General features: G+C 37.3%; 1 protein-coding gene across 2 annotated transcripts in view; it reads left to right on the forward strand.

Moving 5' to 3' along the window:
- LOC140146374 (cytochrome P450 10-like) overlaps nt 1-24,472 on the forward strand; it is a 68,598-nt gene that overhangs the window by 36,032 nt on the left and 8,094 nt on the right. Inside the window, exons 2-5 of one of the 2 annotated variants that reach the window (XM_072168202.1) lie at nt 12,505-12,913; nt 16,971-17,199; nt 18,290-18,480; nt 22,507-22,711. In XM_072168202.1, the coding sequence (XP_072024303.1) occupies nt 12,547-12,913; nt 16,971-17,199; nt 18,290-18,480; nt 22,507-22,711 (992 nt within the window). In that variant the 5' untranslated portion in view covers nt 12,505-12,546. Of the gene's footprint in view, nt 1-12,305; nt 12,914-16,970; nt 17,200-18,289; nt 18,481-22,506; nt 22,712-24,472 lie in introns of those variants that run through there. The other variant, XM_072168201.1, reaches the window with a different exon arrangement.

Below are 24,472 nucleotides of genomic sequence, written 5' to 3' on the forward strand. Positions count from 1 at the left end.
GTAAAGTGTCTTTTGGTGCATGGTAGATGTTGTAACAGTATAGGAATTTCTCCACAAAAAGGGTTTTGGGAACAAAAAACGGCCCTTAGAAATATGGGGTCTTAAGGGAAAGGTGGGTCTTTGAAGAAAACTAAGAAAAATATTTTTATGGGGGGGGGGCGGGGGACGGGTAAATATTAAAACAGGAAGTCTTGGAGAGTGCGTAATAATGCACATCTTAAAAAATTGAGCACAATTCGAATATGCCTTCACCATGTTAATGCTCCTTTACGAGTATACTCATTTGCCCATGAGTTGGATACAAAAACTCGTGCTCCACAACTTCACTCAAACTTTGATCCATGATTTTTGAATTGAGTTTCTTGAACTAAGCCGTTAAGTTGAGGCAATTATTTCTGGCACATGACTTGTGCGACTTTGAACTCAAAAAGCCTTAACCTCTTCTACCAGTGTTGGAAATTCTTTTGAAAATATTCTCGTGAGCTGTGAAATTTTGCTTAGAACCTGGATGTATGCACGAGGGGCCAAGAACCTTTAAAAGGACAATTATTAACCTTTTCTATGCTCATGCCAGCGATACTGTAACTTGAACTTGGACTTGTGACGCTCATGCGTGTAATAAGTGTAACATACTAATGTTAAGTTATTTAAAAATCTGCGGACAACATAACAAAACATAATATTCAAGGAATAGTCGCACATTCTTGTACATGCAAATGCTACATCCAGATTTTTTCTTCTTTCTTTTTTTTTCTTTCTAATAATTTGCATATATCACAACTTTGACCATACAAATCTAGATCTATTCCATGTATTCTAAACAATAATGCCTTCAAACCGATACAAACATAGCTTGAACATTTCCCATTTTGCTGAATGAGCCTAGTCCCACCAGGACCCAAGTGATGTGACTCCACATGGAGCGACCGTTTAAACAAACAAATAAATTCTAAAAATGTCGCTTAGAATCGTATTATTTCAGTACACATTGTACAATATTTTGACCGTAAAAAATGGTTAAACTTCGAATCCGTGAATTGACCAAAACACATGCAGATACTGTGACCAGAACGACCGATCCGCCCGTACCCGGCCTTCAACATATTCCATATCTTCTGGTTTCGCGGTATACAAGGCGAAGACGGAAAACGTACCGAACACACCTTAGGGGCACGCCTTAGATTTAAGCGCAAAATACAATAAGGATTAAGGTGCTTATGAACATCTAACAATAGAAGTTTTTGTGGAGTTGCAAGCGAAAGTTCTTAAAAACAAAAAGATTTGAAAAGTTGAAAGGCGTTTCAGCAATATGAAAGTCACGTTTGTAGTTTTCAAGAATAACAAAGCAAGACAAAAACTGATGTCAACAACTTTGAGGGCAAATGCCAAAATTGGGCTATTCCAGAAAATAGGTGCACACCCCCTATAGAGGAGTAAATTTTCAATCAAAGAAAAGTTTGGATTTCCAAGTCTGCTATCTGAAAACGACTGGAATTCCAGTTGCCAATGTTACTGGAAAAAGCTTGGAAATCCAATCAAATGAAAGAAAAATCACGGAAATGTTGAAAATGAGCTCTCAAATTGAGGATTTCTGATTTTGAACTATTTTTCTGCCGGATTTTTTTGCTTTTGGGCACTTTAAAAGTCTGGATTTCCAACAGTCACGACTGGACAAAAAGTCCGGATATCCGAACTCCTCTATAGGGGGTGTGCATCTATTTTCTGGAATAGCCCAATACACGCCATAGGATCTCTAACATGCACGCTCATCTATCGGGCGAAGTTCCTTAACCCTAACTTATTTGAACATTCATAAAGTGACCTTTGAATATGTTGAGTGCAAAAACCAATACACCTCAACCTGATTTCAAATTATGAGCTATGATTGTATCACTAGGATCCACAACACCCTCATCTATCAAGGCACAGTTCTTTAACCCCAATACATTTGTGCATTTATTGAATGAACTTTGAAAATCATACTCTGCAACTTGAGGTCAAATTTTGCACTATGAGTGTTTAATTAAGGTTATTGAACTATGCCATTGGGATGAGGCCATTGGGACCCATAGTGCATGGGGGTTAATGCTCTACGTGCTAAAGGCTTCAACATAAAAAAGTCAGTTTTGAGTTATTTTCTCAAAATATAAAGAGGTATCTTAAGAACCACTTCACAAATACAAGGCTTGTTTGTATTCATTTTAATGCATTAATTTTTTTTATGCTGATTCCAAATATGGTCATGAAAAATTACAATTATGAAATTTATAATTTTTTACAAAAAAATGAACTTGGTGCCTGCAGTCGATACGCGCGTGGAGAAATATAAATGAACGGTTGAAGATGCTATTGTTTTGGCGTATAGTGACGGTATACTCACAGTACAATTTTGTTTAATATAAAGTCTGTTAAGATTATGAATAAAAAATCATATTTGTCTTTCAATTTTGAGGAGATTTTATTGAAACTCCACCAAAAACATGCATGTCAACATCCATATATTGTGTGGTGAAATAGTAAAAGCAATTATATAAAACCGGACAAAATAACACGGTAATAAATGGCAATAAAATCGATGGTTCAAAATACACACTGCTCTATAACGAGTTAATTTTGTTTTGATTTTGAAATCAGGAGTTCTGATTTCTTAGCTCATATTTTTTTGGTAACAACATTTACGGCAAGGAATGTTTGAAAGTTCAAACGAAGTCAGATGCAAAAAGTGATTATACTCAAATCGAGAAAAAAAAATGAATATAACTCGTCATAAAATTAGGTTTCAACGTGAAAAGTCCAGGTCCAAGTTTTAAGATATTTTCTCAAAATATCAAGAGCTATTTCAAGAATCACTTAAAGACCCATTCAGTGATCCCAGCGGATAAAATTGTTATAAATTGCTTAAAGTGAAATCATTCAAATTGTCATTTGGTATTTTTGAAATGAAAGATTTGGGAAAAACCAAAGAAAACAGCAGTATTAACGAAGTTGAAGCCCCATTAAATTACATAGCTAATTTTTATACTGTCAGTATAAATTACAGATTCATGTAAAATGTCTTATTTTGTCTTCAATATGCGGACTAGTTTTTGTACCCAAATTTTCAAAGGTCATTTAATGAATGTACAAATGTATTGTGCACTAATAGATGAGAATGTTTTGGATCTTAGTGATAGTCGACACCCGTTATAGCATTCATATCTACATACTAAAAAAGTATGATGTTTTGCATAACTTCTATTTTGCATAAAGAAACACCGCGCGATGTGTGTTATAAGGGTGCATACCATCAAATTACTGTCCCTCATCATTTATTAGACATTAGGATAATCATCCCTGAAAACAGAAACATACAGTCATGCAGCGTACACTTAAGTGTGAAACATGTGTTTGAACCTGAGGTATACTAGTCTCAGGTTTGACCAAGAACACTAATTTATGCAGGATACACCCCATGCAGCCTACGCCTATATACGGTATAGGTCTGACCAAACACGGAGAAGCTGAAGGTCACTCTGTTATTTATCTTCTACCTGACCAGCATGCAAATCCCTCAGAATTTAGACAACAGGCAGGTCAAGGCCGTGTAGGCCCTATGTGTTGTTAGTATCGGCCGCTTTAGGGGCAGAATGGATACATACGGTCACTGTTCTAATATCAGTAGCGTGTCCAGGGGGGGGGGCTTTGGGTGCTGAAGCCCCCCGCACTTTGTTAAAAATCATGTAAAATCAGCCGTTTTTTGGCGATTTTAGCCATAAAGCCCCCCGCATAAATCTGAAAAAGGGGCTGAGCCCCCCGCAGGAAAAGATCCTGGACACGCCGGTGAATATTCTCTACTTTCAAAGAATAATTGATATTATATGTAGCATAATACTTTAGGATTGTGGAAACAGATACAGATATTGCAAATTCATTTGTTACATACACAGTCCGCTATATTTTGCCTTTTAAAATATAAGTTACCAATCATTGTGACATGCGCCCTTATTCACAAACACGAACTGCACGGGGTTTCCCAGCAAAACTTGTATTTTTTCATAGTGGCCGTAAAGTATGATATTTTGCATATGCAAAACTACATACTTTTGGAAAGTATGTAATTTTGCATATGCAAAACTACATACTTTTGGAAAATATTTGCATATGCAAAACTACATACTTTTGGAAAGTATGTAATTTTGCATATGCAAAATATCATATTTTGCAGAGGTATATGGTTTTGCACGCAGCACCGTGTGAGGGTTCAAGCTGACCATGAAGCTGGGCTGGACATGCAACTTGACCGAGATTAATTACTAAAACTCATTGAACTTTGATCAAGGTTATTTAGCAGGGAAGAAAAAAAAAACCCAACTAGAAATAAATAATAACACAGCTGTAAAAATTGCTATGATCAGGACGACATTAACCGTGCAGTCATGTCAAGCGGAAAAAGGTTCAAAATCTATGTGTACCTATAGGCCCTAAAGTGCGAATGTGTTATTGTAAACATAAATCATTCGAATCAGCATTTACAAGTTTATTTTAGCTTTAAATGCAACGATAATTAATTAAATAATTGTTAAATGTAGACAGTCGTTCAAGTTGTTCAAGTCGTTTCTTTTTATCTTTTGCGAATTTTTTAAAGAAATGTGTGTAAAATCATAATGTCAAATTGTATATTATGAAATAGGGCTAGGTATATATGACCACCCTTTTCTTTTTTTTTTTTTTTTTTTTTCGACAATTCAGAGGACTATATTGGGCCCAACCCTTAACAACCCGCTGAACAAAAAAACCCGCCACTGGATGGGCAGCCTGCCAGCCACCCCCGGGATACAAACATGGGATGGAGTATAGTGGGCAACATGTTCGGCACGTAGACTTGGTTCAAAGATCAAAATGGCTAAATTTTACGTTAGGCCGCGTATAATATTAGTGTTTTGGTTCTCGTCCTCTCCCTCCTCAATTTCTTGATTTGTAAATTTTGTAGACTTTGGAATACTTTAGGAAAGCTTAAGAAATTATGGATCACTTCCCAAGACTTTTTGTGGTACTCTATCCCTCAGAATCTCAATCCGGCTCGAGAACTGTTGAGAAAGACCAAAACTTCTAACAATTATTCTTATTACATTGGGAAAAAACCTCCCTCCTTCATCAATTCATGAAAATCCTCTGGACGAGAACCAAAACATTAATTTTGTACGGCCTTATATCAACAGGCAAGAATCTGAAATTAATTTGGTCTATTTGTATACTGAAGATGTATATATATCATTTAATAACAAATATTTATAAAGTCAATTGACACTTTTTCTGGTGCCTATACAATTTTAATGACGTGCTCTTTTTAGATATATATATCACATTTTAATAACACAAACTATGAAGAAACAGGCTTAATATATAGCCAACTATATCATGGTTGATCTGATTTAAAAAGTGCTAAAAGTAAAATTCCAAGAAAACTCACTTGCTCCGAGTTCATACAGTTTCGGCAATCGTATCAGATGTTGCCTTTCTCATTGGTGAATGACAATGGATCCTTTTTTTGGATGGATTGACGTCATTGGATGATGACGCCCTCTGGATCAATTTGTCATAGATGTGATTAAGTTGGAATGCCCCCTCGTCGCCGTTCATCTTTTTCATCATTACACCCGCTACGGAAGATATGACCTGTAAATATTCCTGCACATACAGGAACGAAATGGATGACTTACGGTCATGTCTTGCATTATGATAGGGGGTGTACGGATTTCAACTGGAATTAGCCCATTGACAAATCACATTCAGGTCATGGGGGGGGTGCACAAAATCAAGTTTTGGATTCCCCCGAAATTTGGAGATGGTGGGTATTTGGGAACTGACAGCGGATAAAAGGGAGTCTTCAAGGGTTTTCTTGGCTGTCTGGTTGAAAAATCGTCTGAAAAACAAAAACAAAACTCAGAAATGCGAAGAATGCGCAATTTAGGGATCTCTATAGCATGCTTAGAGCCGACATTTTCAAAATAAGGGGTCTTTCAACACTCTATTTCGGAGCTGCATGTCCAAAAACAGGGGTCTTTCTGAGGGGGAGCATAACCGTATGGTCACCTGTGTTAAGTGCCATTCCCGGTAACCCGGGGACCAAGGCACGTTTCTAACAATTATAGATCACCAATTTTTTTAAAAATTTTGATAAGAGCTTTAAAGATCATCAACCGCCAATGAAACTTACGAGCTACAGAATGTCGGAGCAACTTGCATTCCCGTAACACGCCCTAAGCATTGGTTTTATAAGAAGGCATATTGTCTTCAAAGAGTGTGCCGCCAAATGTATGTGAAGTAATAGATATGAATAAACGTTCCATCGGGCGTTCCATAGGTGAAAACAATAGCACATACGTATGTTAAATCAGTGTCAAAATTGATACAGTCAAAATTCTATTCTTGAGCACCTTTTAAGTTAATTTTAGCCGTTAGCATTTAGTAATTATGTTACAATTAACCCATGTAGTGCTTAACTATAAGTACGCCTTTAATGAGATGTTCAACGTTAAATAAAAAATGTTTCAAAATTTTCCATCATTGACGCAACCATTTTTAAAAGTAAAATAATAAATCTAGTTGGTTTAAATCTAGATTGTGCGAGATTAAAGTTCATGATGCATGTCTAGAAACTTTACATCTTTGAGAGTATTTTTATGGGTTTTTGAATAACTATCATAGTCCTGTACACAAAGTTTTGGTATTTTGGTATTATTATACGAGTACAGTCACTAAACGGCCAAGAATCAGCATCTTGTTTCGTATCTTGCCGACAAGGAGCCGTGTATTGGCATGTCAACCTTACTTTGCCTTTTGACCGGGTCGGAGAATGGGCTTTTTCAGAAAATAGATGTACATGTATATAGGCCTACCCTCTATGTGTTCCGATTTTTCCAGACTTTTTGTTCAGTCGTGATTGTTGAAAATCCAGACTTTTAAAGTGCTAAAAGGCGAAAATATCCAGCAGAGAAATAGTTCAGAAATCCTCAATATTTGAGAGCTCATTTCGGACATGACAATTCTGTGACTTTTATGCACTTTATTGCATTTCCAAGTTTTTTCCCGTAACATTGGCCATTGGAATTCCAGTCGTTTTCAGGAAGGAAACCAAGAAATTTCTTTTATTGAAAATATACTCCTTTATAGGGGTGTGCACCTATGTTTTGGAATAGCACAATTGATAAGAACCCAATATACCGATTATAGTTTGCGTATGACGTCCTGTCAACCAGGCCAAAAATGCAGTACTGTGCAGGTCAGCAACCAATCACACTATGCCTTTGCCCTGACGTCAGACTCAAACTAGTTAATTCGGTCTTCAATTATATGGTTTTCGACCTAATGGCTTTTTGAACTGTGCAATCGTCTGCGTGCTCCTATTGGTCCCGAAACCATTATTTTCCTCGATCATGTCGATGAACAGACGCGTGTCAGAACGAATTTTTGTCAACATAATTACAATTAAAAGTATATCAATATCGCTATCAAAATCACAATTAAAGTTTATTATAGGAAAATTAACTTGTGGAGATGTTTAAAAGTGATAAGATTTTAGGCAGCAGTGGACACGTCCGGAGCCTGGGGATCAGAGACAGAGGAGAGGAAGGGGGAGTGGGAAGGAGAAGTGGGGATATTGACCATTGAGCCACCGCACCCGCCCAACAAAAAATATACGGGGTCAATAGTCGGTATAGTAATTGTAGTTGCTTGGGGTCATCTGCGGTCAAATTTATTTTAGATATTCAAGATAATTAATTTTTATTTAAACATAAGTTTCAATATGTGCGATACCATTTAATCAAACTAACCAGCTCGCGCTTTTTTTGTATTGCAGAGCTGTGATGCATATCGGTTTTTATGCGTCGTTGCTCTTAAAACTGAAAAAAAAAAACCGTACGAAATTGAACTTTTGTAAGAATGTAACACGCTGCGCCGCTCACCTGTAGTTTCAATTCTTTATTTTAATGACTAAAACATACCAATGATTTTGTATTCATGATACGAAACTAGATAAAAATTCCTTTAAAAAAGGAATGGGCGCCCAACGTGAGCTTGGATGTGATGGTGAATTCCATGGTGTGTAGATTTGGTTATAAAAGGCAAATTTCTGAACTCCTTGAATTAATCACGGACCACGTGTCACAGGAAAACCATAACGCAGCGGTGTGACAATGTATACTGTAATCAACCGCGATGAAGGAACATATTCACTAAGTCACTTCAAGATAATAGAGAACGACCCCACCCCGGGCGGGGGCACCGGAATAGGTGGTATGCTCCCCCGGAATGTTGAGGTGGTGAGTCTTTGGGAGCTCCGCGTACCGCCGGGAAAAGACGGTGTTTCGGAGCTGCGAACGGTCAAAATCAAGGGTCGATTCTTGGCTTTTTTGGTTGAAAATCGCCTGAAAAAAACAAAACAAAAACAGAAATATGAGGAATGCCCTCATACAAATCTACGTTGTAACGTAAATATGTGAACTCGTATTCGTATTGTGACAATGTTATTTCGGATGTTGATTTACGGACGTTGATAAAACGTCATTAGGTTATGAACGTATTATTCAAACGTCCCTATTAAGTCCGGTCGAACGTTGTACAGAAAGTTAACTTCGTACGTATTCAAACCACAAATTCCACGTCATTACCGAATGTTTCAAAAAGGCTTTTTAAAATCATGTTCGTACTTGAAAATAACGTTGCAAATACATCACTTTGGGATATACGACTTAAGTACAAAGTCTGAAACTCAGCGAACGTTGTACGGTCAAGTTCCGGAACAAAACACTTTATTTACGCTAGTTCCCCTGGATCCATCCTTTGTAAAATACTTGCCCGGAATATTGTACTTGCGGGCTTGCTGCATTCCCCGGGCTGCATTCTTAATAATGACAGCAGATTAATTGAAACACATATTACCGGATTCGTCCCTAAGCAAAAACACAGTATACGCCTTGTTATCTCTGAGATAGTGTTTTCCCGGGGTATGATCTGGTATCATCAGATGGAGGCAGCCGGTGGTGTATTCAAACCAACGTGCCGCAATCCAATTCTTGGTAACGACACACCACCTACCTTTCTCCATCACTCCATCTTCACGGGTTCAAGTTCAGGGCAGACCTCATGGGATATCTTCGGCACGTGTAATATGCCCTTCAATAATCACCAGGTCAGTATCCGTGTTATAATAGACCACACAAATCACTTGGTGCATGGTGATGACGAGATGGATGGACAGCACGTTATAAATAATATAGCATTAGCAAAGATGAATCTATTTTAATATAATAGTTTTACCCCCCCTCTAAAGGTTGAACTAAAAACTCTATTTTTACAGCCATTGGAACAGCTAGCAGCTGTGATTCTATGGTTGAACACTATTAAGATCCAACTCATTCCCATCTATTAGTGCACAGTTCTTTAAACCCAATACATTTGTACATTAATTGAATGACCTTTGAAAATTTGGGTACAAAAACTCATACTCTGCAACTTGAGGTCAAATTTCGCTATGATCGTTTAATTGAGGTTATTGGACTATGCGATTGGGATGAGGCCATTGTGGTTCATAGTGAAAGCAAATCATATATTGCAAGAACGTCATACCAGACATGCCAGAGAGGACTTTGGAGTTGGGCCTCCGCTATAATTATCTGCCAAATCACATAAGTGCCAGTGCCAGAATTGGGTAAGTGCAATAGCTGCCACGCGTAGTTACCATATGTAGATGAGTAGGCCTATAATAATATAATTTCTGTAATTTGCCAAATGTTCACAGGCAGCTATTGCACTTATGCACTGAGTAGTCGAGATTTGAGCTATTTCGAGCCACTTCAAGCATTGCCAAGCCTCATCAACAATTTCTATGCTGGCCCAAAGTTCGGATACGCCATTATGCTATGAGTTTTTTCCTATATACATGTATTTCAAAAGAACTTGTCAAATTTAGCCTACATGATCAGATGATGTATTATTTTTTGCTAAATGGATTAATCTGCAAGAATTTTTTTGTACATAAACATTATGTAGCCAGAGGTTGCGGGCATACAACTTTTTTTTGGAGAAAAGCGGGTGGATGATGCTGTGGATCACGAAATGCCCTTTTACGTCGAAATCCATATGTATGCACCAAACCAGCACCTGTAAATTTGGAGAGCATTTTTGCACAGACAGAGTCCACTGTTGTAGGCACCGCACCAAAGTCCTCATCCAGATGCTGAACAGGCTTTGATGAGTAGCAGCATAGAAGTAGAAGTAGAAGTATTTAAGACAAAATAAGACATTGACATGAATCTGTAAGTTCTATGAAACAAACAACTCACGTGCCTGCATGACTAGTATCAGGGATAGCCTATAAACTTTTAAAAATACAGTATACTATGTTTATGCATGCATGGATCTCTTGCACTTGCATGGCCTGTGACCGAGTTGGCAGCTTTTCTATTTCCTGGTATTATTGTGGGTGCTACTTTGATAGAGGCTGTGTCAAAGACCGTGTTAAACTTGTTTGAAGTTAAAACCTCACAAATATACATTCAAGCGCCACATAATTTTACATACCAATTCTTTTGCAAGCATCACTTCGCCCCTGCCCAAAACATATAGACTCAGACCCACTAGGCAAATAAATAGTGAATTACGCATCCACACCCACCATTTGCTATAAGGTCACTGAGGTGAACCACCGCCTTAGGCTAAAACAAGCAGGTACACATTGTGTTCTGATGGTTATGAACTGAAACACTAAATACATAGTCCACGGCGGGGGAGGCATTTTCCTCATTTGTTTAATTGGCGGCTACTATTTGCAGACGTTGATTTTGAAGGCATTAGTTAAGTCTTTTGACCTAAGTATGCAGAAGAGGTTTTTGACTTCGGTATAAGGTATTAGAACTCATCACAGTTCTACATAAAAGAAGCCTCTATTTGAATTAAAAAGCGGGATTAAAAGGCCTTTGTCTTTTTGCTGGACTAAACAATTGCAGGCGTCATAGTGTCAAGCTAACTTGTACAGCTACAGGTAAGCTCAATAAGGTATATGCATTAACTTAAGATTTCGTCAATTTTCTCTTCGCTCTATCCACAAAATGCCTTTCATGACGGACGTCGGAGGCACCCATCCACAGAGATGACATGTTATGTTGAACATTAGAATAAATCCCGCGTCTTGAAATGGGGGGACGGGGCGGGGACGACCGTCTTCAATTGTCACAGGAAAAAGTGGCTGAAAAAAAGGGAAAATGTTGCCGAAAGGTGGGGTGAAAGTCCCCAGGATTGACGCCCATAACACGGATCGCGTAACTTATGATCTCTCCGGGATCGCGGAATGATGTTTGCGTTATTCCAGAAACGTTGTTTTTCGTCTTGGTGGCACGGGTGGGATTTTGGAAGCCAATCGTCACTACCTTCTGCATGTTCTGATATTATTGTATAAATTTGTCTCATTTGCAAAATAAGACTATTATTTTTGGTCAACTGTCTTTGTTTTTACATCAAACAAATAACTCTGCTCTGAAATGATCCAACGTTCAACCGTGACCCAGTTCATGGCCTGAAAATATACGCATTCTCTCCAAGGAATATTACTAATTAGATACAATTCTTGAAATTTCAGAAAACCTGTCATTCTCTTCTGACACCTACGGGCTATATATTTCAATTTCACTCACAAAGTTGTCATATTTGACCCATATTTGAACCCTAAGACGTCGGGCAAATGCGGGTGACTTGTCAAGCAATGAACTTGGCTGTTGGTGTTACGTTATCATACACCCGGATCATACACTATGGGTCACAATGGCCTCTCCCAATGGCATAGTCCAATAACCTCAATTAAACAACCATAGTGCCAAAATTGACCTCAAGATGCAAAGTATGAGTTTTTGTACCCAAATTTTCAAAAGTCATTCAATGAATGTACAAATGTATTGGGGTTGAAGAACTGTGCCCTGATAGATGAACATGCTGTTGATCCTAGTGATACCGTATCATAGCAAGGCTGTTAGGTTGCAGGTCCTTTTAGTATCGTGTAATAATCAGTTGGTAAATTATACTGACTTATGATCTATGTTATAAATAGCGATCATAATTATATATCTATAACAGTCAAGGTTATAATATTGTAATCAATTTTTATCATACATTATGACGATATATACGGTGATTGGTTACCGCGCAGGCGCTCATGACTAAACACCCTTGCATGAGTTGAAAGTTAAAGGTTTAGGAGGTAGAATTGCGGATTTTGGACATTGCGGCTGAGCTGTCAAATGTGCGTGTGTATAACCCACAAAGTTCAACTTTTCATTCAACGATCAGCTGCGATCGAAGTCAGGTTGTGTTTCAGAGCGGTTAATGCAATGAGCTGCAGTTTTTAAGTATTGGCGCAACGCCTGTCATTGGATTGTATTGGAGTTATCCACTAATGCCCAGCATTTCGTAGCTTTTACCTAACTGAGAAATTACATTTTCAAAGGTTTCATGTCTTATTTTTCGTTGCAGAACTTTTGTGTGTGACAGTTTACCAACTGACTGTATGCAGAAATGGCGGCTATTCGTACGGGAAGTAGCCGGGTGTTTCAAGCGGTGTGTCCGCGCTCAACAAAGGTAGTGATACCGTGTACTCAAAGACTGAAAAGTATGCTTGCAACGGCAGCAGCAACGGAGATATCTAATGATTCAAACACTTACACGGGTTTGAACCCACCACCACAGTGTCCAATGCACAAGAGTAATTTACTTAAAACTTCATCAGCAACAGCAGTTTCACCGTCTTTATTGAATTCATCAGCTGCTGTTGCAGCAGGAGCATTTACAGCACAGTTCAACCAAACTGGTAAACCATTTGAGGAGATACCTGGTCCAAAAGGATTACCGCTTCTCGGGACTTTGTTGGATTACACGAGTGTTGGTAAGTGTTATTTCACTGTTATTTCAGTGTTGTTCAGTCATTTGCTCATTCGGAAAATCACACAAATCATCTAAATTAAGTTTTTTACAACTTTGTTAGTAGTATATAGACATGCTAACTAGCGTTAGTAGATTATGCCGAAAGCAGTGTACAGGGTGTAACAATAAAATTTGTACAATTTTGAAAATAGAATGACACAATTATGCCGCTTATTTTTTGGTTTCATATTTATATGCCTATCAAGATAATTTCTTTAGCCACCAGTTAGGCTTTGTTCCAATAAAATCGATGGTATACAAGTGAAGATATGGCCAATTATGTAACCTAGTCTTAAAACCACCTGGGCCACTTTTGTCTAAGTGTTACTAAAGTGACTGAATAGAGTTGAACCATGGAGCAGTTGGGCGGTGCTCTTATGATAGGTAGTTTTAAACAATGGGGTATTCGAAGTGGTAGAAATGATTACATAATAGAATATCTCCTTGAATTTTTGAAAGTCACAACTAAGCACTGACATAACAACCTCATTTACTAGAAATCGTGGCTGCAGCTCAACAACTTCAACCCCAATTCACGTTGGAAGAGCGTATTTTTATGGTTGTGACATTCGGTAGCACATGGAGTCAAGCAGAAACCATAAGATTGTTTATAGCTCATTTTCCAAACTCACGTCTTCCATCAAGGCTTACAATTACATATAACTATGAGAAGTATGTAGAATTTGTTAACAGAAATGCTGGCATTAGTGGTCGCCCCAGAACAGCTAGAAGCTCAGCTAACTTAATTTCAAAACTTTATTGTTTTGTATATGGATGCAAAAACTATTCTCAGTTTTACCAATGATATCTCAGGGATATGAGAAATTACTTTATTTATAAGATAATTTGAAAGAAATGTTATGACTTCATTTATATATTTTAAAGAAATTTAAATTTAAGTTCATGTTAATTATATGAAGAAACACCACTTATAATTCTTTTGTGTCAGTTCTTTGATGTTTAATGCACGATAAGTATATCTAGGTGGTTCAAACTTGATATGCGCAAACATGGCAAAAGTGGCCCAACACGTTTTCGGCACGATTTAATTAACCGGACATAACTTTTGAACCCAAGCTAGTAAAGAAACCAACTAAACGTCTTCTTGTAGCCAAGATATTACTGATTGTATTGGATATAACATGTTTGCCATAACTCTTTTAGTTTTTTCCTGAGAAGTCAAAATGCAATTGTATAAATTTTATTGTTACACCCTGTATTTAAAGACGAACTATATGAGATTTTCATGAAACTGTAGTATACTTTTATCACATATTTGAAATTTGTGAATGGGGCTTCAACTTTATCAATGTGCTGTTTCCTCGGTTTTTACCTAATGTTTCAATTTAAAATTACCCGTTATGAAAATTTTAATGAATTATGATTCACTTATAGGCGAGTAAATTTTTATACACAATTTTATAGTTTACTAGTACAGCGTTTCTTGCTGGGATCACTGAAATTACCTTGGCTCGGTTAGTCAAATGCCAATGAAATACTGCTAATATCAGATCATTCGATCCAAACAAGACGTGAATACTCTGGCATAAATATTCAATTTCAAACACATTTAGTGTCCACTCTAAAAGAACCTGCGAGTTTCTGAAGCTTTAAGCTCTTTTTTTTTAGTGTGGCATGTATTTCAAAATGCTGCAAGTCCAAACTCATGGCATTAACGAAATGGGAGGAATAAATACCTATCTATGCATGCCTGTTGGTCGACCTTTTTCAATTAATAACTTCAGGAATGGTTAGTTTCTTCTTTAAATCTTACGGCGATGCATGCTTTATGATTAAAAACGTAGGCTACACTGAACCAGCAGCAATAGCAGCATCTTTTAGCTCGATTTTTAAAAAGACCTCATTCGTTGAAATCGGTCAAGAAATAAAGACACGATGATTCAAAATCCCAACGAAGATGCAAATTCAACAGTTGCAGATTGTTCCATTTGATGCCTTATATTAATTTGGACACAAAGCGTTCTCAGTTCATAAAAGCAAGAGAACTAGTGCCGCGCTGTGCTTTCCATTAATTAAAAGTGCAACTTTTGGTTTCGTTCCTTCCTTAGGTTTTCGATCACCGTTTCTTTAATTCTTAACCAATTTCAACAAATGAGGTCTTAAATCAGAGCTTAAGGGCACATGTATATTGACTGCCAGTTTTTGCTTGTCTTTGCTTAGTGTATACAGGGGGTGACTGTCACTGACTGAACATAACTAAATTTAGTACCCCTGTTTAGTACCTGAATTAGTGTCTGCATAGTCCTTGCGATATAGACAAACTCGCTCTCGTGATTTTAATCTGATAGTGGTACCCAATTAGCATGATTGGTATGATTAAGGGTTGAATGACATGTCTCTATGACACATACAATAATAACATTAAATAAATAATTGAACAAACTTTATCCCGTCACAATAGAAGGTGACCTTTCCACCTAATTATGTACACATAAATGTACATGTATAGCGAACTCAGGAAACAAGAACAGGTCGGTTGATTGACTCAGTCTTGATTAAACCTTCAATAGGTCAATAACCTCAACACGGGGGAGCCACGCATTTGATTCGTGGCTTGGGACATTTGTATTATATGCAGATTTACTTATCATTATTTTGTAACATGCATGATCTGAACCAGTTAGACCAAAGTCAGCAATAATTAAATCGGGAAACAGGAAAAAACTAGGCGCAAAACTAATAAGTAAAAACTGAAGAAAATCAACTTTTTGCAATCGAATAGCTAGGCCAATGGCACTGTGGGGATTTAATTTAAATATCAGTAAGCGTTGGGACTGAGCAAGTTAAAAATGTGAATGGGCTCATGTTTTACCTCTATCCACGCGGCCACGCGGATGTCGATTGCAGACGACAAGTTTTAATTATTTTTTTCAAATTAAAAAAAAATGTCATTTTCATGACCATATTTGGAATCAGCATGAAAAATACATTAGAATGAGTACAAACAAGCCTAATATTGCTTCTGTGAGAAATAGCCTAATCTTAAAATTTGGAATTTTTATGGTTGAGCATAATTTAGCCAGCTCACAGAGCATATTACTTTCCGACTTTGGTCTTATACTGCCATCGGAAAGGAACATAGGCTACGTGTACGCAATACGCATGGTACGTATTTAATATGGGGGATTCATAATAAAAATCTCTAGCAAATAACGAAGCGAATAATTTATGCGTGTAATAATACTTAAATTTAATAGATTTAAATCTATTTTGAACCATAACTGGATTTAACTAAACGGTGTCATTGTTTTCGGCCTATATGGCTATGAGGCCACACACCATTGATTGGGGTGAGAGTTTTTGAAAAATTATTGAAACAAGTCCACGCCCCCTGAAAAGCTAATGATGCGCCCCATACTTCACCGTAGTGCAGCCCCCTGGGGTTTCCAAGCATCGAACATATAAACCCAGCACGTTCAGGTTAGTCAACTGCGATTTGAATTGTCAATATTAAATATTTGAATGTCTCCTTTATCATGTCATTCGCGGGCAACTAAATTTGAACAACAAGCTCATTGTAGGCGTAAATGATTGTGATCAAAATTGACGTCAAATAAAGGGAATTAATTGCGCCGAAGTGTACAAGCAACTTCAAAACCCCGGTTCAAAACGTGACAATGTTGCATACACTCTAAATTTTGCAACGGATAATTAATGAAGTTGTGAACAACTGGTTGAACCGTTTGTTGCACTGTCTTGATGCTACGTAGGCCTACTTTGAATAAGCCTGTATTTCGCGCGAGTTGAAAAAAAAAACTTTCGTCAGGAATAACTATGACTTCTTCACGACAAAGTACCTAAGAACAAGTCATGCCAGTATGTCGCCCCTTTTCTACTGATGGCCCTGAAAAGAGCCGTTCATGGAAGAACGCCCGCTGAATAGACCTTTGATCTTACAGTACCTTACGCTTCCCGAATTGACTACTTTTTTTGCCCAGATTATATATTGTATTTACAATGATAATAAAAAAAAATATTTGAATGTTTGACATCAATAGGTCGGTTCAAAACATTGGAGAAGATGCACGAAGCTACAGTAGACAGATTTAGGGAGTATGGTCCCATCTTCAAAGAAAACATCGCAGGTATCACAAGTGTCCATATCATAGAGCCATCAGATGTACAGGAATTATTCCGCACAGATGGAAAAACCCCGGGAAGAATACTTATGGAACCACAGTATCATTACAGGATAAGGCGGAAAAGGAATGTGGGATTAGCTAATCTGTAAGTTGTTGTTGTTGTCTTGTTTGTCGGCTGCTTTCCTTGTTTTGTTTGTTGTTTACCTGTTTCTTTTGTTTCTCTGTTGAAGTGTCGCATGAATCCGATGTGCGTCGATAATAGAAATAATAGAAAAAAACACGCAGAACGGTTATATTCGCTATAATAATTAGGTATATATGATTAAAGGTCAGTTTTTAATTAGAATAATTGATCAGTTCAAGGTACAGCCTTAAGTTAATGAGGAGAAATTAAATTGGTTCATTGATTTCATAAGATTATTCAATGTTTTGGCATGTTTCCGAAAGCCTCTAAAGTTCCTTGACGCTTGTTTTCAATGAACATGCGCAGATTATCCACTCGTAACTGAAATAATAAAAATTCCCTTTAAAAGGGAAAGCCGGGCTCGATTGAGAAAGAATCTTGTTATAATTAAATCTTTTTATTAGTAATAATGATGGTTTATCCTAATTCAAGTGCTAGAAACACTGAAGAAATGAGATGAAAAGTTTCGGAATAATCCTTATAACAGGGCTAACCTCCTGCCGTATTAATATATATCGTTTGTAGGGACCTCATTATTTTCACTTGTTCGTGCTGAAAATGATACGATCTAGCAAAATGAGTCTGCTGTCCAAATAAGATTACATGCTAAATGTAATCAGTGTAAGTAATTTTGTACCTTCGTTTCATTGAAATACCCATGTTTCGATCACATTCTGTTATAAAGTTGAGTATTCAGAGGACCTTGTACACACAGGTTTCGTAAAAAATAATTATGTTTGCTTTCATAGTATTTCCCAATGCGGAGAGATAATATACTGCTGAAATTCAAACTGTTGTGCTGGGCATTCTATACTCGAATTCCCGACTTAATCATGGTAATACTTATTTTGCTTAACAATTAATGTACTGCATGCTGGCGATATGCTTCAACAAAAAAAAAAAAGAGCAGTTATAGTTATTTGCATAAAATATAAGGAGCTACTAGGCTTGTTTGTACTCATTTTTCATGCCGATTCCAAATATGGTCATGAAAATGTATAATTCTGAAATTTTCTAACAATGTTACCTATTGTGATTATTTGTGATTCAGGCAAGGGGAAGATTGGCATAAGATACGCAGTCCATTACAGCAGTTACTAATTAAACCACGCAGTGCTCTTAGATATCTACCAAAGATGGAAAAATGCGCCGAGGATTTTGTCGATTTGATGAGCGTTACTAAAAGTGGAAATGGAGAAGTACCTGAATTCCAACAAACAATGTACAGATGGGCGATAGAATGTGAGTATACAACTGATTCTTTTTTTTTTTTTTTTTTCCATTTTTATTCACCTGTACTTGGGCATGGTGGAAGGGCTGAGTATACAACTGATTCTTAACGTGTTGCCGATTGGCTCATCAAATCATGTATTAGCCATCTTCTAGCCAATCATGACATGTAAAGACTGCACAAAAAGTAACGCAGCTGTTATAAATACGCCTATAGCGTCAGAACTAATAATTTTGTTCACATTATTTTAACATAGACAGAAGGATTATTTATTTACGCGCATTTTGATACCCCATTTGTCGAATTTCGTTCAATATTAACAACACAGCAGTGTTTTTAAAGAAAAATACCCGAATTTAAAAGCGATTTGTATTGATTTGAAGTCAGCGCAAAGATAAATGGAGGGTTTTACGTGCCACAATGCTTGTGTAATAACGTTGATCACTGTAAACTGCAACTTTTAAATTTGGGTATTTTTCTTTAAAAGGACTGCATGCTGTGTTGTTAATATTTAACAACATTTGACAAATGAGTTATCAAAATGCGCGTAAATAAATCGTCCTTCTTTCTATGTAGAAATACTGTGGAAACAATTATTATTTCTGAAGCTACGTTACTTTTTGTGCAGACTTTAATGCATACATAATGGTGTATACTGCAGACAGCAAAAGAATTAAGGTATACCAGTTATGTTCACCCCTGTATATAATATCCTAAACAAAGACAAAAATGTCAAAATTAAAACCACCCAACATTACCTTTACTCCGTAGCTCTAATTTTAATAAGACCTCATTTGTTGAACTCGATGCTAACACCCCGCCGCCAACGGCAACGGCCAATACGAACTAGCGATCAAGAAACCAAAACGGGGAGCCCTGTAATATTTTGGCCTTGGTAAAAGACCGGGGTAAAAGAGATTCGCTGGCTGATTTTGTCATGAAATACCAGGATAACGAGAGGGTCATTATCCCAAATAACCGGTTATACATGAAGACATTATTAAAGTATGAATTTCTGCAGTTGATTCTTGTATTGGACTCTTATTATGACTTTGAGGGCCATTTTTGGACAATTTTAAGAATTGGTGACGTCACAGCATTGTTTTAAGTACCGCTATTATTATATGAGCTGAATTTATCGTTTGTACGATCGAGTATTTTCTGTAAAAGCGATTGAGTATAACTCAGCGTTACTCATCAGACGAGTGAAGGCAATTCGTCACTTAGGATGTCTGAAGCGGAGCAAATACAACAATTCTAACACCTTTGTTGCGTTCTGAGGGTATCTGAAGGATCCAGGATGATATGGCGATAACATCAAGTTACTTGACTCCGTCATTCTTTATGGGTTGAAGCCCAGGTTGAATACACTGCTTGTACGTAATGGTGACATCCCGCTATCTCTAAGGTCCGCTATCTCTAAGGTTCGCTATCTCTAAGGTTCGCTATCACTAACGTGTAAAGTCTATGGAGATCAGAATCCCGCTATCTCTAATAGAGAAAAGGTTCGCTATACCTAAAAAAAGGTCCGCTACTTCTAAGGTTCGATATCACTAATTTAGAATAAGGTTCGCTAGTTCTAAGGTTCGATATCACTAATTTTAAATAAGGTTCGCTGTCACTAATTTAAAATAAGGTTCGCTATCACTAATTTTGAATAAGGTCCGCTATCACTAATTTATTGAAGGTTCGCTATCTCTAAGGTTCGTTATCACTAATTCCAATAAAGGTCCGCTATACCTAAGGTTCGCTATCACTAATTTTGTTTAAGGTTCGCTATCCCTAATTTCGATTAAGGTTCGCTATACCTAAGGTTCGTTATCACTAATCTTAAATAAGGTCCACTATCTCTAATTTTAAATAAGGTCCGCTATCTCTAATTTCAAATAAGGTCCGCTATTTCTAATTTTAAATAAGGACCGCTATAGCAAACCTTATTTGAAATTAGAGATAGCGAACCTTATTTAAAATTAGAGATAGCGAACCTTATTTAAAATTAGAGATAGCGAACCTTATTTGAAATTAGTGATAGCGAACCTTAGAGATAGCGAACCTTAGAGATAGCGAACCTTAGAGACAGCGAACCGTAACCTTGTAAATATACTACTCATCCTGTCTTGATAACAGATAAATGTTAGACCTTGCGAACACAGCTCGGTGTATAGCAACAAGTATAGCTATTACTATATAGCCTACCAATCATTCAATTGGCCCACTACTCAATAGGCATGAGTAAGCCTAATGTTGCATGTCCTATATCTGTCAAGTTCCTTCAAATAATATTATTATGACATTAAATGGTACTTACTGAAGGTTGACAAATATCAATAAATGCCATTAGTAGATCCTGTGTCATCGCAAATATCTAAACCAAAACACGCAAATCCAATTCTTCAGCACGAGATTTTAATGTAACAACACACATAGCACAGATTTGTTACATGTATGGGCGATGAGCTCAAAATGCCCGAGTGCCCTTTGTGAACATAGGAAGAAAACATCATGGATGGAAAGGGACCAGAAGGATGATATTTGTTATTTTTAATAATCTACATCTGCAAAATCGTAATTAAGTTTAGGTTGGGTTTATATGACATTAGGTTTTATAATACACTGTAACATTCTCAGAACATTTGGGATGAAATCTTGTGTAGCAACTAGCGGATTTCATGATTAAGCACATGAATAATAATAATAAGTTGACTATGTCTAAGTCTTTTTGGGTTAAGGAAACTCATCATGTGTGTACACGAAAATACAACATAATCAGGAAAAATATTTCCGAAGAAGACGCTCAAAAAATTCAGAACCTCCAGCATGGTCCGATGTGTTCAAATCGTAAGTTTTGAACACATTGGATATGTTGCTAATGCCTATAAACGGCTCTTTTCAAAGCCACCAAATCTGGCCTTGTAAGCAAGTATATAATGCTAGCTTTTAACAGACAACCTACTTTTTAAAATCCAATGTGTTATGACTGACTAAAAACAGCACATAATTTTCTTATTATGTTCTTTAAATTAGACGAGTTATTTCAAATCGAGAAAATAGATATATCGCTTTTTGCAGTGTCTAACGTCTGAACTCTTTCATACCAATCGTTAAAGCTTATCGTGCAATGTAATACATATCTTAATACAGTCCAATTGAGTCCAATTCATCCATACTATTTCCTTCGTGTGATCAAAAAGGGCACTCGAACATTTTGACCCCATCACCCATGCATGTAACAAATCTTTACTAATGCGTGTTATTACATGAAAATCTCGTGCTAAAGAAAAGGATTCGCGTGTTTCGCTTTAGATTGGTGCGATGACACACGATCCATTAATGGCATTTACTGATATTTGTCAAATCTCCCTAAGTACCATTTAATGTCATAATTTATTTGATTAAACTCGACAGATATAGGCCATGCAACATTAGGCTTACTCATGCCTATTGAGACTGGGAAAGTAGCGGGGCAATTGAGTGATTGTCAGATAGCTTACACATTGCTACATTGTTTGGGCAACTGCTGAATGGACTATTCCAGTTAAAATCATACACCCCTTGTGGAAGACATCTCTCACACAAGGGGTGCAAATTTCGAATGGAGTCACCCCCCCCCCCCTAAATCCTGGCTACGCCCTGACTAGTGGACGTTATCCTTTATGACTACCGGATGTTAACCATCACCACCACTGTCGTATTAACAATTTGCAAAGGTAACATATTCAGGGGCAGTCTTCATTGAACGGCTCTTTTCAGAGCCACCAAACATTTTACATTAGCAGATAGGTGAGGTCTGCTTGTTCTCTGTTGACAAGGGCCATCTTGAGTGAACGGCTGTTTTCAGAGCCACTAGTAGGTAAGGGGTGGCCTACATGTCCCATTAGGTACTTTGTCCTGAAGGAGTCAGAGCTATTCCTGGCAAAAGCTTGACAGTTATACACTTGTCCGACGTCGAACCCGCTAAAAACTTACCAATGTGAACTCCCGTCGTAAAAGCATATCTCGCAATTTGTAACATGTTCAATTTCCTTTATATTTGACAGCGATGTGCTACATATTCTTCGAGGAGAGACTGGGGTGTCTAAATGAGGATCTTTCCAAAGATTCCGAGCCAGTACGGATGATCAAATCAGTGGATCAGTTCTTCACTGGTTTACGAGATTTGACTTTCAAATTTCCGTTTTACAAAATGGGTGTACAGACAAGGACGTGGACGGAGTTTGCTGAAGCACAGGATTATTTCTATGCGTAAGTATTCACATGCTCACCTATCAGGGCACAGTTATTTAATCCCAATACATTTACACATTCATTGAATGACCTTTGAAAATTTGGGTACAAAACCTCAAACTCTGCAACTTGCGGTAAAATTTTGCACTATGATTGTTTAATTGAGGTTATTGAACTATGCCATTGGGTTGCGGCCATTGTGGTTCATTGTGATTATATATATAATTTTTTTGTCCTGGTTCTGGTCAAATACTTCCCAACACTTTACACGAAGCCAGGTGAGAAGATTCTTGTGCGCAGTACGTCCGAAGATCTAGTTACTTTGAGATGTGTATTGGTAGAATCTTAGGACTTCTTTCTTGAACATGTTGAATCCTTTTTTTTTCATTTGTGTTGACTATTCTTTGAGGAAGCTGGTTTCAGTCTTTGGTGTTTTGTTTGGAAAATATGAATATACCCGACAGTCCTTCTTTTCTGTTGGTCTTTGAAAAGATTTTTTGTGGAGATTTGTGGTGTGCGGTTTAACAGGTTGTAGAAACCTGAATGGCTGCCTGACCACTTATGATTGTGTGCATGATGGTGAGTTGGTTCACTTTGCGTCTAATGTTCTAATGTTTCCCATCCCGGTTCGGCCATCATACTTGAGGGACTACTGATTCTTCTGTAGTCCCTCCCTCATAGCCCTTCATTGAATGGATTCAAGCTGCTGTATGAGCTTTCCTGTGTGTAAGTCCCAAACTCTAGATTATTATTCTAGCTGAGGTCTGACCATATGCCTGGGCTTAAATCTTGGGGCATAACAAGAGGTTTATCCTGATGAAGCCCAACTGACGATATGCCTTTGCGGCTGTTGTTTATGTGTGTATTCCACTTGGGGTCGTTTGTTATCTCTGCATCTACCTTTGATGATTTTGATCGGAGGAAACTATAAACAAGATTTTGCGGCAACCAAAATTGAACAAAATCATATTCAGCTAGTAACCTCTAAACAACACTTAAAAACTTAAAGGAGACACATTTTATTTTCATCTTTACTCGTTTGTATTTGGACGGTCTGTGCATATTTATGATGATAAAGCGATGCATCCTCACTGTGATTTCCGCAGACCTTGGTGACGAATTTTGTGTCAATTAAGCACAGGAGTTGGAATGAACTAGTTATTCAACAAAACGATTACTCTGTTTCCGCGCCAAAACGATTACTATGTTCACGGCGCTTATATAGCCAAAAGGCTGGGCTACTGTGCAGATTCTAAACATACATTTTTGATCTTTTACGGACTATATTCCTTTATTCCCTTCCTTTACCTTGTCATACATGCATATTGGTAGATTTCCTACGGGATTAAGTTAGAGTATTATACGAAATGATTAACATGGCTCAATTTAATTTCTAAAAATAAGTAATATTTCAGAAACTCGCGTCCTTAAAATAGATATTGGAAAATTAAAAACATTGTTCAGTTGTCATTCTTTAATATATAAAGGCGAGTGGGATGGCCGTGAGCCAAATTCTTCTAGTTTTTGTCATTTATCTAAAAACTGCAATGTATTTCTTAATATCAATACATTGATATACGAAATGAGTCAATGAAGGTCTTGTGGTTCTTAAGTTAATTTAAGACCAATAATATCAGAAACGAAAAGTCGTTGGAAATGAGGCTATTTTGAGCTTTATAGACGAGGCCGAGTTATTTGACGTCAAAAATAATGATTATATGTTATATGAAACGATAGATGCACGGTGCATTTTTTCACCCCCCCCCCCCACGGTTGTTT

This window comes from Amphiura filiformis, chromosome 2 (genome assembly GCF_039555335.1).
Source record: "Amphiura filiformis chromosome 2, Afil_fr2py, whole genome shotgun sequence".
Classification (NCBI taxonomy): Eukaryota; Metazoa; Echinodermata; class Ophiuroidea; order Amphilepidida; family Amphiuridae; genus Amphiura; species Amphiura filiformis.